Source organism: Chelonia mydas, chromosome 11 (genome assembly GCF_015237465.2).
Source record: "Chelonia mydas isolate rCheMyd1 chromosome 11, rCheMyd1.pri.v2, whole genome shotgun sequence".
In the NCBI taxonomy this organism is placed as follows: Eukaryota; Metazoa; Chordata; order Testudines; family Cheloniidae; genus Chelonia; species Chelonia mydas.
The window spans coordinates 5,046,073-5,064,159 of NC_051251.2; the positions used below are offsets into that span (position 1 = coordinate 5,046,073).

At 44.4% G+C, this 18,087-nt stretch overlaps 1 protein-coding gene across 2 annotated transcripts in view; it reads left to right on the forward strand.

Annotated features, from left to right (window-relative positions):
- Positions 1-7,120: 7,120 nt before the first annotated feature.
- ERCC3 (ERCC excision repair 3, TFIIH core complex helicase subunit) overlaps positions 7,121-18,087 on the forward strand; it is a 46,794-nt gene continuing 35,827 nt past the window's right edge. The window contains exons 1-3 of one of the 2 annotated variants that reach the window (XM_037912196.2): positions 7,121-7,258; positions 12,005-12,210; positions 17,522-17,758. In XM_037912196.2, coding sequence (XP_037768124.1) covers positions 7,240-7,258; positions 12,005-12,210; positions 17,522-17,758 — 462 coding nt within the window. In that variant the 5' untranslated portion in view covers positions 7,121-7,239. Of the gene's footprint in view, positions 7,259-8,072; positions 8,094-12,004; positions 12,211-17,521; positions 17,759-18,087 lie in introns of those variants that run through there. The other variant, XM_043525112.1, reaches the window with a different exon arrangement.

Here is an 18,087-nt window from a genome sequence, read left to right on the forward strand (position 1 = left end):
TAACAGCTGTCTCTTCAGCTAGTGCCTTTTTATCTGTATGCCTTAATTTTGTTTTTGTATAGACACCATATTTAAATCATATGGCCGTCTAATTATTCAGTGCCACCAAAATAGTCTATAAAAATATATGCGAGTTTCCAAGGCAGGACTCACTAACTGCATCAAAAGTTGTACTTTAACTAGTATCTGTAGCAGACTTTTAGGCTGAGAATTTACTACAGTTGTTGTTAAATGATAAAAATACTTAGCACCTACAGTGCTCTCCTTTTTCAGAGTACTGTACAAACATTCCAACAAGGATGTTAGTGTTATCCCCATTTTACAGATTGGAAAACTGAGATGTGGGCTAGATAACTTGCCCAAGATCATAGGCTTAGACATGCCACTTGCTATACATGGTACTGTACTATAATAAAGGAAGTTTGGCTAAGAAAAGTGTTAAGACAGAGCCAATATTACTGCACAAATTAGCAGATGGTTCAAATGAGCTACCTTTGTTTCCAATGATATTGTGTTCTCTTCTTTTAAATAATCCTAACTCTGCCATTGTCTTGAATGAAAGCGTTCCTGCTAGAAGCAGAAGGTGCAGTGCAGTATAGTAAGCCATTCCTTCAGACAACATTGACCAGGTTCAAACTGCCGCTTCAGAGACTTGAGCAAATTGGTCAGATCTACAGTTGTTTAGAACTAAATTTATTTGTTAGCTTTTTAATCATCTAGTTCTTTAAACTTTATCATGAATATAAAAAAGCATATTTTTGTGTGCTTGAATGCAAACCCATATGGTGTTTTTTGGATTAGCAAAGGTATTACTGCCCATACCATTTCTTATTGCCGGGAACTTCCTATCTTGTATTCATGACAAGTATGCAGTGTCAAATCACTTAAAAAACCAAAGCTTTTCTATCCCCGCTACAAGAGCCAAAAGTGATGTTTCGTAGATTAGTACTGTTACCCATCCTTATCTACCAGTAAACTATTGCTAAATGGAATAAAACAGGTACTAGTAAAAGTTATGTCCAGCACTGCCCATGTTTAAGGATAGGTTTGGAGGCTCCTCGTTGCGGTTTTGAGATGCAAAATTCATTCCAGCATTAAAAGGAAAAGTTTGAACAAAGATCTACACGATCTTATTGACATCACTAACATAATGCACAAACTTGGTGATTAAATTCCTTTCCTATGATATTCTTTATAGCCAAGTTTGAGCTTGGGGGCATTTAGGGAAAGCCATGAAGAAAAGTAGTTTTATGATCTGAACTGCTTGTAGTGCCATAGCAAACCAGAAGACTTCAGAGGTTGCTGCGGGAAGCAGTCCTTTTAATTTAAGAGCCAAATCTCACCCCTAGATACAAGGGACTTCCACTGCCCTTAAGGGGAGAGCCACGAATGCACACTGGAGGGAGCAGAATTTCCCCCAAGATAGGATTTCTAAGTCATTAAACTCCACATCAGGAACAAAGAATGCTTTTGCATTTAACCTTTGTTTGGCTGGTTTATGTTTTAAATTTCTTTGGCATTACTTCAGTACCTTTTTTGGATCATATTTAAGCAATACCTTGGGGAAAATCTGTAGCAACTAAAGGTGTAGTTCAGTTGACCTCTCACATATTGAAAGGACAGAATTTAGTAAGCTCATTTTGACTAGCTTTTTTTTTTTTCCATTATTTTTTTAAAAGGGGAGAAAAACTGGATAAAAATTAGTGAAAATTTGGCCCTGATCATTCAGTCGTTATGCTGGTGGGGCTCCTGCTGGTAAGGATTGCAGGATCAGGCTCCTTGTGGGGAGGAGAGAAGAAAGATAATATGGGTTTACACTGAATGTAAGGTGGGAAATATTTCAGAAAGTTTTGCATCTTTTCCCCCTATAATAGATCTTCTTTCCCCCTCCCCCAAGAATATATAAATGTGGATATAAAGACAAGCATTGCATTTTTTGTCAGTTTCACAGTGTTTATCTTTCGCTAATACTGGTTTAAATCTTGTTGTCATTCATTCTAAAATGTAAATGGTTTGTTAAAACTTGTCTGCCATCTCAGATGTCACACAGTTCATTTAATGGAATATCATTGTAAATAAATGTTGGAGACTTGGATAAGTTTGAAAGTAGGCTTTTTAATTTTCACAATGCTATGAATAAATGTGTAAATTTGCCCTTTTGATCTAATGTACATTTTTATGTAGCTGTTAAATTCTCTATATTTAATCTATCAGTTTCTCTCTGTATATGTTTTTACTCTCAGTTGAATGCTGGGCACAGTTTGTAATGTATACACAAAGGTGTTTTTTTCTATCAATGTTGACTTTTTTGCACATTTTTGAAAATGTTTAATTTGTACACTGATTTAATACTCTGACCAATTGTTGATGGGCGTATGAGAATCAAGTATGTGTGCAATGTACTACTGTTTGGATGTATGTTTTTTATTACTTTTGAGATGTTGCTATCAGTAACTGCACTGCTGTTGCTGCTTTAAATGGAATATCTTGTGTACAAGTGTATTAGCCTATGGTTATATCTTGGTTGAGGAACTCAGGAGTTGAGCATTGCTTACTAGTTCTATAATGTGTCTAACAACTTTCCCAACTTTAAAGTATACTTGTAATTCTGTATATGAACTCTGTGTGTGTGCACACGCGCGTGTGTACACACACACACACACACACACACAAATATCCCAGTTGTCTTATTCCACAGTTTCATTTCTACATTTTTATGAACTTGTTTTTTAAGGGTACTATGTTTAGTTAGAATAATTAAATATATAAAAGCTTTGAGAGATAATTTACTAGATAAATATATTTTCAGCTGGCTGATGTTCAGAAAATATTTTTTTAATTTTGTTTTTAATCATTCAAAATGTATTTGTATTTCCAAAATTGGACATGAATTGTACTTAGAAGTATATTAAAACACTCTGGAGGGACAACAGTGGGATTTCTCTTTAAGACTTTTGTAAAAAACCAAAATGCTAATGTGTCAGTGATACGGAGAAAATCCACTATTGTGAAAAGGGGAAAGCAATCTTTGAATTCTCAGAGCTACTTGAAAAAATGTGAGGGGGGAAAAAATCAATCTTGGAAAAGTCAGATTTTTCCATCTCCTGTTCTTTGTGTTACATTTAATGGTAATGCTTCTCTTTCTTTATCCTTTCCCATTTCTAGTTTTCTGGTATTAGAAAAGATAAAGCATGTTACTATATTGTTGATTGATTGGCGCATGAGATAAGAACATGCTTTAAAAATGTGGCTTACTCCTTTCAAGAATACCAGTCAAACTTTTGACTTCCATTTTGATTAACATTTTTGTGGCTTTAAAAAAAAAAAATCCTGTATAATGTTTAAAGTGATACCCAAGTAAAAATTCTCATGCTAGGTACACAGTGCACTGTTGAATGTCTCTAAATCCATAGTTTAGGAAAAGAGCCAGTATACTCTGTCAAACAAAGGACCTACTAATTGCCTGGTACGGTGTGGTTTCTTCCACTTTTCGTGCACATTTTGACTTTGTTACATTCTCAAAATTGTGCTTGTAAAAATGTATAAAAAACTTTTTTGATTTTTTTTTTACTTTTTTATGTATTTACCTGTTTTATTTTCTTGCTGGTAAATGGCTTTTATTTTGTTTGGGTTGGGTTTTTTTTGTATCGGATGTAAAAGAAGCCATGTTTATATTTTGTGTTTGACCAATGACTTTGTTTATATGAAATTTATATATTGTTGGTACACATCTTTGTTTAGGTTGATCATGCATGAGGACCTGCAAGAATTAGCACAATGAAAGATTGCTTTTTCTTCCAAATTTTTATTCATTTTTGAAAGGTTATGGTGCAGAGGTTTACTGGATGTAACCTTATGAACTATGGAACGACTATAGATAATGGCACTTTGAGTGTTAATAAAACAAAATATTTATTTCCAATTTGTATTTCCCTTCATTTATTTTATATTTTCAAAACAGCAAATTAACACACTTCACATACTACATTTGCCTGCAACACTAGACAAGTCTGTTCAAAGTAAAGCAAAGTATATAACATGGTACAGAAAGCATCTCTCAACATCCATGAGCTAGAATGTTTAAATCTACAAAGGTCCTCTTATAAATGCAAAGGTTGTGGAAATAAAAAATGATCACCCTCTCATGCTGTAAAGCAAATGCCTCTGATTTTTGTTATACAGTAAAAACTGGCCTGCATAACTGAGATGGGAACCAGGAGCACAGTGTTCAACTCCTGCTCATGCTGAAAGGAGGTTGTTAGACACGAGTAAGCTCCAGCAGGTAGCTCTCCATGTGAAATACCATCTGCAAGGACACACTCCTGTTGTAGAATGGGGGAAAACCCATCTTTACTAGGTATGTTTTTATTTGACTTCTGGGTATTTCTTTATACAAACAAGGGAATATTCAGGCTATATTCAGAATTGGGGAGAAGAGTCACGCTTTGTTGGAGAGAAATTGCAGCTATTCGGCAGCTTTTTGATGTACTGCAACCTTGTGACTGTCCCAGAGCTTGACAATAAGCATAAAAGTATTTTTAAAATTTAGTCCGTTTGTGACTTATTTATATGACTTAGTTTTAACTGATATTCTCTAAGGCACTGATTCTGCAGTTTTCAATGTATAGGCAGACTACAGCCTGAAGCCCCACTGAAATCAACAGGGCTCTCTATGGGGCTGCAGCAGCATGTCTGTGCATTGTAAATTGCAGGATTGGGACCTGTCACCTAAATTTAACTTTTTTTGCCTGGAACGATCATTTCTGCAAAAATGCTGAGGGATTTTTAACAACCATACCAGGCAAGGGAGAGACATCATCTGTTCTGAGTTTAAGGAAGTAAGAATGGAGCTGGCTCAAAGTATGCTGTCATTCAGAACTAGAACTTTCGTGTGGAAAAGGGACAACTTTTAAAAATAATTGAGAGCAAAACTAGAGCTCTTTAAGTAATCTTCACTACTATAATGCTTCACATCCTCACACTTCAGTAGAAACAGTAGCTATGTGCCTTACAGTGTTAGACTCAAGGAGCTCAATCTATTTTATAATGGTACCTTTAAGCCATTGGATCTTGTATACCTTTGTCTGCTACATTAAAGTTGGCTTAAAGGTCAGACTGGAAATGCATCCGATGAAGTGAGCTGTAGCTCACGAAAGCTTATGCTCAAATAAATGTGTTAGTCTCTAAGGTGCCACAAGTTCTCCTTTTCTTTTTGCGGATGCAGACTAACACAGCTGCTACTCTGAAAACTGGAAAGAAGGTGTGAATTTTTAACACTGAGGACGATTAACCACTGGAACAATTTACCAACAGTGGGGGTGAATTCTCTATTGCTGGCCATTTTAAAATCAAGATAATGTTCTTCTAAAAACATCTGCTGTAAGTCAAACAAGAGCCGTCTCTGGGACGTGCCCTCTGGTGCTAGGTGCTGTACAAAGACGAAAGGCCGCATGGGCTGTACTTGGAAGAGCTTTCAATGGAATGGAATGCACTGACATAGGGGCTGGACCTGGGGGTGCTGCTGCATCCCCTGGCTTGAAATGGTTTCCCTCATATTCAGGGTTTACAGTTTGGTTAAATGGCTCTCAGCACCCCCACTATACACATATACATTGTTCCAGCACCTTGGTGCCTGACAAAATGTGCTGGGGGTGAAGATAATGGAAGTTATCACTAGGGCTGGGGGTGAACAATTTGCACAATGGATGGCTCCCTACTCATTTCAAAGACTTTTTAAAATAGATCTCTGCCGTCCCGTTGAGGGGCCACAGGGGTGTCTGGGGAGTCCGGGGTGATGCGGGCTGCTGGGGTTTGTACAGGGGCTGACTGGGGGTGATGTGGGCTGCTGGGGTTGGTACAGAGGGTGCTGGGGGGTGTGTGTGCAGGCGGCTGCGGTTGGTACAGAGGGTGCTGGGGGGGGGGGGTGCCAGAGGAATGGGGGGTGCGGGTTGCTGGGGTTGGGACACGGGGTGCTCGGGGAGTGGGGGTGACACGGGCTGCTGGAGGGGTGCTGGGGTTGGGACAGGGGGTGCCGGAGGAATGGGGGGCGTGGGCTGCTGCAGTTGGGACACGGGGTGCTGGGGGAGTGTGTCTGGGGGGAGACGTGGGCAGCTGCGGTTGGGATGGGGGGCACTGGGGGAGTGTGTGTGGGGGGAGATGCGGGCTGCCGGGGTGGGGGTGGGGACGGGGAGCGCCGGAAGAGTGGGGGGGGGGGGGGGGAGAGGCAGGCTGCCGGGGTCGGGATGAGGGGTGTCGGGGGGGGAGACACAGGCTGCTGGGATAGGGATGGAGACGGGGCGGGGGAGGGAGGGGAGAGGCGGGCTGCCGGGGGAGTGCGGGGGGAGAGGCAGGCTGCCGGGGTGGGGACAGGGGGTGTCGGGGGGGGGGGGAAGAGGCGGGCTGCCGGGGTGGGGACGGGGACGGGGGGTGTCGGGGGAGTGTGGTGGGGGGGGGAGGCGGGCTGCCGGGGTGGGGGCGGGGGGTGTCGGGGGCGGGGGGGAGAGGCGGGCTGCCGGGGTGGGGACGGGGGGTGTCGGGGGAGTGTGGCGGGGGGGGAGGCGGGCTGCCGGGGTGGGGACGGGGACGGGGGGTGTCGGGGGAGTGTGGCGGGGGGGGGGGGGAGGCGAGCTGCCGGGGTGGGGGCGGGGGGTGTCGGGGGCGGAGGGGAGAGGCGGGCTGCCGGGGTGGGGACGGGGACGGGGGGTGTCGGGGGAGTGTGGCGGGGGGGGAGGCGGGCTGCCGGGGTGGGGACGGGGACGGGGGGTGTCGGGGGAGTGTGGCGGGGGGGGGGGAGGCGAGCTGCCGGGGTGGGGGCGGGGGGGAGAGGCGGGCTGCCGGGGTGGGGACGGGGACGGGGGGTGTCGGGGGAGTGTGGCGGGGGGGGAGGCGGGCTGCCGGGGTGGGGACGGGGAGTGTGGCGGGGGAGGGAGGCGGGCTGCCGGGGTGGGGACGGGGGGTGTCGGGGGGGGGGGAAAGGCGGGCTGCCGGGGCGGGGACCGGGGCTGTGATGGGGACCGGGGGGGGAACGATACGAGGGCGGGTGTAGGCGGATATTTGAGGGGTGCCGGGGGGACTGGGGAGGAGGGGGAGGGGTGCGGGGGGAGGGGCTGTGCGGGGCGGGGGTTGCTAGGTGACAGGCCGCGGGCGGCGCCCCGTCCCGGAAGTGACGCTCGGGCCGGCGCTGGTGGGCGGGGCCCGCGGCGCTGGTGACGGTGGGCGGGCGCGGACGGGGCCGTGACGATGGGCCGGCGGGAGCGAGGTGAGACCCCCCCCCCCCCCCCGCGCGGCGGCTCCGCTCCCCGTCAGCGCCCCCCAGCCCCCCCCCCCCCCGCGCCCGGTGCGCCCCTTTCCCGCCCTGGCCGTAGCCGGGGTCCCCCGACGGGCCGCGCAGCCTGCGGGGCGATGGGAGCTGCCCCCGCCCGGCCTCCCCGGGCTCCGGCCGCCGCCAGCCGCAGGGGTCACGTCTGGAAACCGGGCCCCGGAGCTGTAGCTCTTAGACTGGGCGTGTAACAGGCGTGTGTGTGCGGCAGGTGTGTGTGCGCGCGCGTCTGTGCGTGTCTGTGGCAGGTGTGTCTGTGCGTGCGCATGGCTGTGTCTGTGTGTGCGTGTGGCAGGTGTGCGCGCGTGGCGGTGTCTGCGGGGGCGCGTGGCAGGTGTGTGCGCGCGTGGCGGTGTCTGCGGGGGCGCGTGGCGGGTGTGTGCGCGCGTGGCGGTGTCTGCGGGGGCGCGTGGCGGGTGTGTGCGCGCGTGGCGGTGTCTGCGGGGGCGCGTGGCGGGTGTGTGCGCGCGTGGCGGTGTCTGCGGGGGCGCGTGGCGGGTGTGTGCGCGCGTGGCGGTGTCTGCGGGGGCGCGTGGCGGGTGTGCGCGCGTGGCGGTGTCTGCGGGGGCGCGTGGCGGGTGTGCGCGCGTGGCGGTGTCTGCGGGGGCGCGTGGCGGGTGTGCGCCCGTGGCAGGTGTGTGCGGGGGCGCGTGGCGGGGTGTGCGGGGGCGCGTGGCGGGGTGTGCGGGGGCGCGTGGCGGGTGGCGGGTGTGCGCGCGCGTGGCGGTGTCTGCGGGGGCGCGTGGCAGGTGCATGTGTGTCTTGTGTGTGGCAGGTGAGTGTGTGCGGGTGCCTGGCATGTGTCTGTGCATGCCTTGCACGTGCGCACCCACGCACCACCTAGCACGAGGGAGCCCCCTTATTGGTGTGCGAGGTTGGTCATTACTGTAGTACACACATTAAATAACCTTGTTGTGCTTGGTGCCCCTGTAACTGACGGTGGGTGTGATTGAAATCCAGGGAGCTAAGAGCCATTGGGAAAGTTGAGGGATCTCTACTTGCGAAAGCTAAGACCCCATGTAAGCTAATACTTAAGTCCACCTAGTTATGTCACTCATGTGAAAAGCGATGTTGTTAAACTGACCTAAGGTCCGATGTAGACACCACTAGATCAATAGAAGAATTCTCCCCTCAACTTAGCTACCACCTCTGAAGTAGGTGAATTTAGCACAGCAATGGAAAACCCCCTTTCGTGGCTTTCGTAAGTGTCTGTACTACAGTGGCATGACTGCAGCTGTAGTGCTTGTAGTGTAGGCATACCCTGTGTTTACAAAATAATCTGAATAGAAGGTGACTTTTCCTTTTCCCCACTTCTAAATTCCTATCTCAAGTCTTCCTGCCAAAGTCTTCCTACATGCAGGTCCCTCTTCATCTGCCAACCAGGAGCTAAACTCATAAGAACAGCCATACTGGGTCAGACCAGTGGTCCATCTAGTCCCATATCCTGTCTTCTGATGGTGGCCGGTGCCGTATAGTTCAGAAAAAATGAACAGAACAGGGCAATTTCGAGTGATTTAACCCCTGTTGTCCAGTCTCGGCTTCTGGCAGCTGGAAGTTTAGGGACACAACCTAGTTGTATGGGGTTACCTCCCTGACCATCTTGGCTATTAACCATTGATGGACCTGTTCTCTGTGAACTTATCTGTTTCTTCTTTGAACGCTGTTATGCTTTTGTCCTTCAAAACATCCCCTGGCAATGAGTTCCACAAGTGGATTGTGCATTGTGTGAAGAAGTACTTCCTTAAGTTTGTTTTAAATATGATGCCTATTAATTTTGGCAGGGGACCCCTAATTCTTGTGTTATGTGAAGGGATGAATAACGCTTCTCTATTTTCTTTCTCCACACCGTGGATGATTTTAAAGACTTGTATCATATCCCCCCTTAGTCATCTCTTTTCTAAACTGAACAGCCCCAGTCTTTTTAATCTCTCTTTGTATGGAAGCTGTTTCATACCCCAATCATTTTTATTGCCCTTATCTTTTCTCTGTACCTGTCCCAATTCAAGTGCATCTTTTTTTAAAAAAAAAAAGATGGGGCAGCCAGAGCTGTACACACTATTCAAAGTGTGGGTGTACCACGTATTTATATAGTGGCATTATGTTTTCTGGGGTTTTTTATCTATCTCTTTCCTATTGGTTCTTACCATTTGGTTAGGTTTTTTGAGTGCTGCTGCACATTGAGCGGATGTTTTCAGGGAACTATCCACAATGACTCCAAAATCTCCTTCTTGAGTTATAATAGCTCATTTAGACCCCATCGTTTTTTATGTGTACTTTGGATTATGTTTTCCAGTGTGCATTACTTTGCATTCATCAGCATTGAATTTCTTCTTCCATCTTGTGACCCACTTACCCAGTTTAGTGAGATCCTGTTGTAACTCTTTGCTGTCTGCTTTGAACTTAACTATCTTGAGTAATTTTGTATCGTCTGCAAACTTTGCCACGTTAGTGTTCACCCCTTTTTCCACACCCGTTATGAACATGTTGACTAGCACAGGTTCCAGTACAGATCCGTTGGGACCCTTTTATTTACCTCTCTATTGTGAAAACTGATGATTTATTCCTAGCCTTTGTTTCCTATCTTTTTACCAGTTACTCATCCACGAGAGGACCTTCCCTTTTATCCCATGACTTGTTACTTTGTTTGAGAGCCTTTGGTGAGGGACCTTGTCAAAGACTTTCTGAAAATCCAAGTACACTATATCCACTGGATCGTTCTTGTCCATGTGTCTGTTTAACCCCCTCAAAGAATTGTAGATGGGGAGGCATGATTTCCCTTTACAAAAGCTGTGTTGACTTTTCCCCAACAAACTGTGTTTGTCTAGGTGTCTTATAATTCTGTAATTTACGATAGTTTCAACCAATTTACCTAATACTGTAGTTAGGATTACTGGCCTGTAATTGCCAGGATAGCCTCTGGAGCCTCTTTTAAACATAGGTGTTACATTAGTTACCCTTCGGTCATCTGATACAGAGGCTGATTTAGGTGATAGGTTACATACCACACATATTTGAGTTCCTTCAGAACTCTTGGGTGAATGCCATCTGGTCCTGGTGACTTTTTTCCAAAACCTCCTCTACCGACACCTCCGTCTGAGACAGTTTTTCAGATTTGTCATCTAAAAAAAATGGCTCAGATGTGGGAATCTCCCCCTCATCCTCTGTTGTGCAAATAATTCATTTAGCTTTTCCACAACAGCGTTGTATTCCTTGAGTGCTCCTTTAGCACCTCTAACGTCCAGTGACCCCACTGATTGTTTGGCAGGCTTTCTTCTTCGGGTGTACTTAAAAAGTATTTTTGCTGTTAGTTTTTCTGTTTCCTGCTAGTTGCTCTTCAGATTCTTTCTTGGGCTGCCTGCCTTATACTTCTACGCTTGACTTGCCAGAGTTTATGCTCCTTTCTGACTCCTCACTAGAATTTGACTTCCAGTTGTTAAAGGATGTCTTTTTGCATCTAACCAACTCTTTTGTTTAGCCATGGTGGCGTTTTTTTGGTCCTCTTACTTTTATTTTTATATTTGGCATATAGCTTTAGTTTGAATCTCTATTATGGTATTTTTAAATAGTAAAGGAGTACTTGTGGCACCTTAGAGACTAACCAATTTATTTGAGCATAAGCTTTCGTGAGCTACAGCTCACTTCATCGGATGCATTCAGTGGAAAATACAGTGGGGAGATTTATATGCATCCGATGAAGTGAGCTGTAGCTCACGAAAGCTTATGCTCAAATAAATTGGTTAGTCTCTAAGGTGCCACAAGTACTCCTGTTCTTTTTGCGAATACAGACTGACACGGCTGCTACTCTGAAACTTTTTAAATAGCGTCCATGCAGTTTGCAGGCATTTCTCCCTTGTGACGGTTCCTTTTAATTTCCATTTAACTAGCTTCCTCATTTTTGTGTAGTTCTCCTTTTTGAAGTTAAATGCTTCTGTAGCGCGGTTCTTGGCATTTTCCCCCAGTTAAGGATGTGAAATTTAATTACATTTATGGTTGCTATTACTGAGCGGTTCAGCTATATTCAGGATGAACAGAACCAGATCCTGTGTTCTACTTAAGACTAAATCAAGAATTGCCTCTCTCCTTGTGGGTTCCGGGACAAGCTGCTCCAAGAAGCAGTCATTTAATGTGTCTAGAAATTTTGTCTCTGCATCCCTCCCTGAGGTGACACATTCCCAGTTAGTATGAGGATAGTTGAAATCCCCCATGAAAATGCATTTTCTACCTTGTAGGCTACCTAATCTCCCTGAGCTTTTCACAATCACCATCCTGGTCAGGTGGTCAGTAGTATATACCTACTGCTATAGTCTTATTATTCAAGCATGGGATTTCTATCCATAGACATTCTATGGTACAGTTTGATTCATTTAAGATCTTTACTTTATTTGATTCTATGCTTTCTTTCACATGTACTGTCATGCCCTCACCAGCACGACCTGTCGTTCCATATATTTTGTACCCTGGTATTACTGGGTCTCCTTGATTATCCTCATTCCACCAAGTTTCCATGATGCCTATCCTATCAATAACCTCCCAGCAAGTATCTCTTAATGTAGGTTTTTGGTTTTTTTAAATAGATGTCTGACTCACTCGGCTACAGATCTGGACAGTGCCTTGTCTTCTTGATGGACCTTAACTGATCAAGGTGTAGATAAATTTATATTTTAATTTTTGTGACTTTGTTTTCAGATAAGAAGAAATCTAAGAAACGTCATTACGATGATGATGATGACGACGACGATGAAACTCCTGGTAGAGAGTCTCAGGAAGCTGTTCCATCTGCAGCCGGGAAGCAAGTGGAAGAGTCTGGGATCAAAGTGGATGAGTATGGAGCAAAAGACTACAGACTCCAGATGCTTCTAAAGGGTGATCATTCCTCACGTCCACTCTGGGTGGTAAGTCCCATCAAACAGCTTTGTAAAAGATTTCTTTTGTTTGTGGCAAATAACAAAGGAGAATGAAGTATAGTACTGTGCAGTGAGTTTGAATTAGGTAGACTTAGAGAGGGACACTGTGAGGAGGAAGATTTTGCATAAGACCCAACAATACGGACAAATGCTGTGCAAAACATAGCCAGTGAGACAGTCTCTGCCCTAGATTGCTAACAACGGACATAGGACGGGATGCTTTGGAGATCTAGAGGAGGGATTCATGTTATCTAGGCAAATACCTTTCTCTGTAATATGGTACAAATGAGGTTTGAGGTAAAGGGTTAAAACTGGAAGGCCTCATCAATATTTTTTCCCCAGAGAAAAGCTGGGAATGCAGGAGGATTTGTAGCCATTTCAAAATATGCTTCACTTTTTGCAATCTAGTAGAGAGGCATAGTGGGGGGGAAAAAACAAAAACGTATCATGTGTCTCCAGGTAGACAGAAATCTTGGTGTGAGTTTGCCCGTGTAAAACATTCTGAGCAAACTTTAAAGTTTTGGTACAGTCCTAGTTTAGAGTGGCATGAGAGGATGACAGAGGTGCTTAATGACTTATTTGGTTCAGTTTTCACCAAGAAGGTTGGTGGCGATTGGATGTCTAACATAGTGAATGCCAGTGAAAATGAGGTAGGATCGGAGTCTAAAATAGGGAAAGAACAAGTCAAAAATTACTTAAACAAGTTAGATGTCTTCAAATTACCAAGGCCTGATGAAATGCATCCTAGAATGCTCCAGGAGCTGACTGAGGAGATATCTGAGCCATTAGCAATTATCTTTGAAAAGTCATGGAAGACGGGAGACGTTCCAGAAGACTGCAAAAGGGCAAATATAGTGTCCACATATAAAAAGGGAAATAAGGACAACCCAGGATATTACAGACCAGTCAGCTTAACTTCTGTACCTGGAAAGATAATGGAGCCTTGTGGATAGGGGGAAAGCGGTAGATGTGGTATATCTTGACTTTAGTAAGGCTTTTGATACTGTCTCGCATCACCTTCTCATAAACAAATAGGGAAATGCAATCTATATGGAACTACTATAAGGTGGGTGCATAAATGGTTGGAAAATCATTCCCAGAGAGTAGTTATCAGTGGTTCACAGTTATGCTAGAAGGGCATAACGAGTGGGGTCCAGCAGGGATCGGTTCTGGGTCTAGTTGTGTTGAATATCTTCATCAATGATTTAGATAATGGCATAAAGAGTACACTTATAAAGTTTGTGGGAATACCAAGCTGGGAGGGGTTGCAAGTTCTTTGGAGGATAGGATTAAAATTGAGAATGATCTGGAGAAATGGTCTGAAGTAAATAGGATGAAATTCAATAAGGACAAATGCAAAGTACTCCACTTAGGAAGGAACAATTAGTTGCACCCATACAAAATGGGAAATGACTGCCTAGGAAGGAGTACTGCGGAAAGGGATCTCGGGGTCATAGTGGATCACAAGCTAACTATGAGTCAACAGTGTAACACTTGTGACAGACCCAGACCAGTGGGGTACAGGAGTCTGGTAGAAGGCAAATATACTGGCCACTGGATGAATAGTTTTCTGTTCCCTGAATGACCAGAGCAGGGGCTGTGCTAGAGCAATCAGGAATGTGCTAGAACCAATTAAGACAGGCAAGCTAATTAAGACACCTGGAGCCAATTAAGAACTTATGAGAATCAATTATGGCAGGCTAATCAGGACACCTGGTTTAAAAAGGCCCTCCCATCAGTTAGTGGAGGGTGTGCAAGGAGCAGGGAGTGAGAAGGCATGCTGCTGGAGGACTGAGAAGTACAAGTGTGATCAGGCTTCAGGAGGAAGACCCTGCGATGAGGATAAAGAAGGTGCTGTGGGGGGGAGGCAATGGGGAAGTAACCCAGGGAGTTGTAGCTGTCACACAGCTGATACAGGAGACATTGTAGACAACTGTTATCCACAGGGCCGTGGCTGGAACCCAGTGTAAAGGGCAGGCGTGGGTCTGTCCCCGCAACTCCTGATCGGACACAGGAGGAATTGACCTGCTCTGTGAGCAACACCAGAAGGGAAGGGCTAATTTGGAAAGGGATCTGGCCTGCCCCCAACCCACTAGGTGGGACAACAGAGACTGCGGAGATCGTTCTCTGTTTCCCCCATGCTGACCAGTGATGAGGTTAGCTGAGTGAACGACAGGTTTGAGCCTCTAGCAGAAGCGGCCAAACTGAGGGCTTCCGTCAATCTCTGAGGTGAGCAAATCTGCCAAAAGCACAGGACCCATCAAGGCAGAGGAGGAGCTTTGTCACACACACTTGCAAAAAAAGCAAACATCATTCTGGGATGTATTAGCAGGAGTGTTGTAAGCAAGATGCGAGAAGTAATTTTTCCGCTCTACTCTGCGCTGATTAGGCCTCAACTGGAGTATTGTGTCCCGTTCTGGGCACCACATTTCAGGAAAAATGCGGACAAATTGGAGAAAGTCCAGAGAAGAGCAACAAAAGTGATTAAAGGTCTAGAAAACATGACCTAAAAGGGAAGATTGAAAAAAATTGGGTTTGTTTAGTCTGGAGAAGAGAAGACTGAGAGGGGACATAACAGTTTTCAAGTACATAAAAGGTTATTACAAGGAGGAGGGAGAAAAATTATTCATCTTAACCTCTGAGGATAGAACAAGAAGCAATGGGCTTAAATTGCAGGAAGGGAGGTTTAGGTTGGACATTAGGAAATTTTTCCTAACTGTCAGGGTGGTTAAGCACTGGAATAAATTGCCTAGGGAGGTTGTGGAATCTGCATCATTGGGGATTTTTAAGAGCAGGTTGGACAAACACCTGTCAGGGATGGTCTAGATATTACTTAGTCCTGCCTCGATAAATTGCCCTGTTCTGTTCATTCCCTCTGAAGCATCTGGCACCGGCCACTGTTGGAAGACAGGATACTGGACTAGATGGACCATTTGTCTGACTCAATATGGCCATTTTTATGTTCTTATTGAGGAAAGCAAACTTTGTGTTTCAGGGCATAAACAGATGGCCTGCAAGGGTTGGTTGGGAGGCTCTCCCACCAAATACCCTTTCACAACTAACCAGATTTATCGAGTGAGCCATCCCCTATCATGGAGTCCAAGCTTCTGGCAGTCAGGGGTTTCAGGACACCCAGGGCATGGGGTTGCCTCCATGACCATTTTCAATAATAGCCATTGATGTACCTGTCCTCCATGAACTTATTTAATTCTCTTTTGAATCCAGTTATGGTTTGGGGCTTCGCAGTGTCATCTGGCACAGGTTGACTTTGTGTTTTGTGAAGAAGTATTTCCTTGCATTTGTTTTAAACCTGCTGCCTATTAATTTCATTGTGTGACGCCTGGTTCTTGTATAACGTGAAGGTGTAAATAACACTTCCTTATTTACTTTCTCCACACACCATTCATGATTTTGTAGACCTGTTTCATATCCCCCCTCAGTCGTCTCTTTTCCAAGCTGAACAATCCCTGTCTTTTTAATCTCGCCTCATACGCAAGGTGTTCTGTAACCCTAATCACTTTTTTTGGTCTTTTGCAATCCTAATATATCTTTTGTGAGATGAGGGCAACCAGAACTGCACCTAGTATTCAAGGTGTGAGCATACCAAGGATTTATATAGTGGTGTTATGATATTTATTATTTTATCATCTGTCCCTTTCCTAATGGTTCCTAATATTCTGCTAGCTTCTTTGACTGCCGCTGAATATTGAGCAGATGTTTTCAGAGAACTATCCAAGACTTCAAGATCTCTTGAGTGGTAACAGCTAATTTAGACCCAGTCACTTTATATGTATAGTTGGGATTGTTTTCCAATGTGAATTACTGTGCATTTATCAACATTGAATTTCATCTGCCAGTTTGTCGACCAGTCATCCAGTTTAGTGAGATCCCTTTGTAACCCTTTGCAATCTGCTTTGGACTTAACTATTTTGAGTAATTTTGTATCATCTGCAAAATTTTTGCAACCTCACTGTTTACCCCTTTTTCTAAATCATTGAATTTGTTGAACGGCACTGGTCCCAATACAGATCCTTTGGGGACCACTCGCTGTTTACTTCTCTCCACTGTGAAAACTGTAAAACCTTTGTTTCCTGTCTTTCAACCAGTTACTGATCCATGAGAGGACCTTCCTTCTTATCCCATGAGTCAGTGTGTATTGCTGTTATGATTCAGGACTTTGATTAGCATAGTGACTCTTCTTGAACAGTTAATATGTGGTCTTACTAGAAAATTAATATGTCAGACTGAAAAAACCTCATGGTGAATGGTGCATTTCTTATTTAGTAGACAATTAACTTTTTACTTGTGATTTGTGTCAAGCTTTATTTGGATGGTAATTCAAATTCAATTAAAGGACAAAAACAGCATATTATTTTGTTTTATTAAATTTAAACTACTTCAAATGTGCTGGATACCTAAGAAAAAAGTTTATCAAAACCGATTTTAGTTTTAAAACTGATTTATTAAGCGAAGGAACTATGATCTGTAGTTAGCGAATTGAACTGATTGTTTCTGGTCACCATGTCCTTCAAGCCTTTAGAACTAATAGATCTCATCCCAGTTTTTATTCATAGACTGGAAGAGGATAACAAGCTTTCTTGCTTTTTCAGCTCCCATTGGTCTCTTAATTTTGAAAGAACTAGTCATTGAACTGAACTAGTCGCATAAACTGAAACGAAGAAAATATTCGCTCTGCTACTGCTGTCCAAAACTGGCTTAACACTTCAGCAAACTGTGGCCCAGATGCTTAGCCAATGACTTCCACCAGTTCAGTGGTTGGATTTTCTTAAGAAGTTGGCAGCAAACATGTTGTTTGTTGTATTTCATTAAATGATTTTAACAGATTATGATTGGTTTAGGCCTTAACATAAATTGCCAATTTTAAATAGGTTTATTATTTTAACAATAAACCTGTATTTAATTTTAAAAGATCTGACTTTTTAAATCATCAATTTTATTCACCCTGTTACAGCCTATTTTTAAAAAGCTTTTTTCTCTCACTTGCTCTACGATGGGAAAATTGGTAATCGTGAAACTGATTAGATGAACCTCAAGGTGGCCTCGAGTTTTTTGCTGACTTATTTTGTTTGCGTCTTGAATGTCAGATTAGTTTTCTTCCATATGTGGCTCTCACCCTGAAACAGCAGCACCTTTTCCATGCCCCATGCCATACTGTCCATTAAATAATAATGGTCCCTTTGCATCGTGTGTCCTTAATCCTAGTAGTAGAGAGGGCTTTCTACCTTTCTCACACAACCTCATTATTTCTTTAACCCATTTTTCCTTTTCTGTCTTCTAGGCTCCTGATGGCCATGTTTTCCTGGAAGCCTTTTCTCCTGTTTACAAATATGCCCAGGATTTTCTGGTTGCTATTGCTGAACCTGTGTGCAGGCCAACCCATGTACACGAATACAAACTCACTGCTTACTCACTTTATGCTGCTGTCAGTGTTGGTTTACAGACAAGTGACATCACTGAATATTTGCGAAAGCTGAGCAAGACTGGTGTCCCAGATGGAATAATTCAGTTTATCAAGGTAAGATCGTTTCAGTGGAGAGTCATTCTCCATTGTCTTTTCATGTCTCTAATACTCCTGTTCTCGTCTATTGCTCGGTTTCAGAATTCAGGGAAGCACGCTCTTCATCCTATCTTCTTCCTTTACCCTTAGGATAGCATCAGAAACATAGTTTTCAGGCTGTGACAGATTGGAACTGGACATCAAAATTGCATATTTCTGATTGATTTCTCCATGCAACATGTATGCATATCCTAAATACTGAAAATACCTTATAAATAGGTTTGACCCACAAACAGAAAATTTCATGTAAAGGTCTGATCTTGTAACCATTGTTCATGTAAATAATT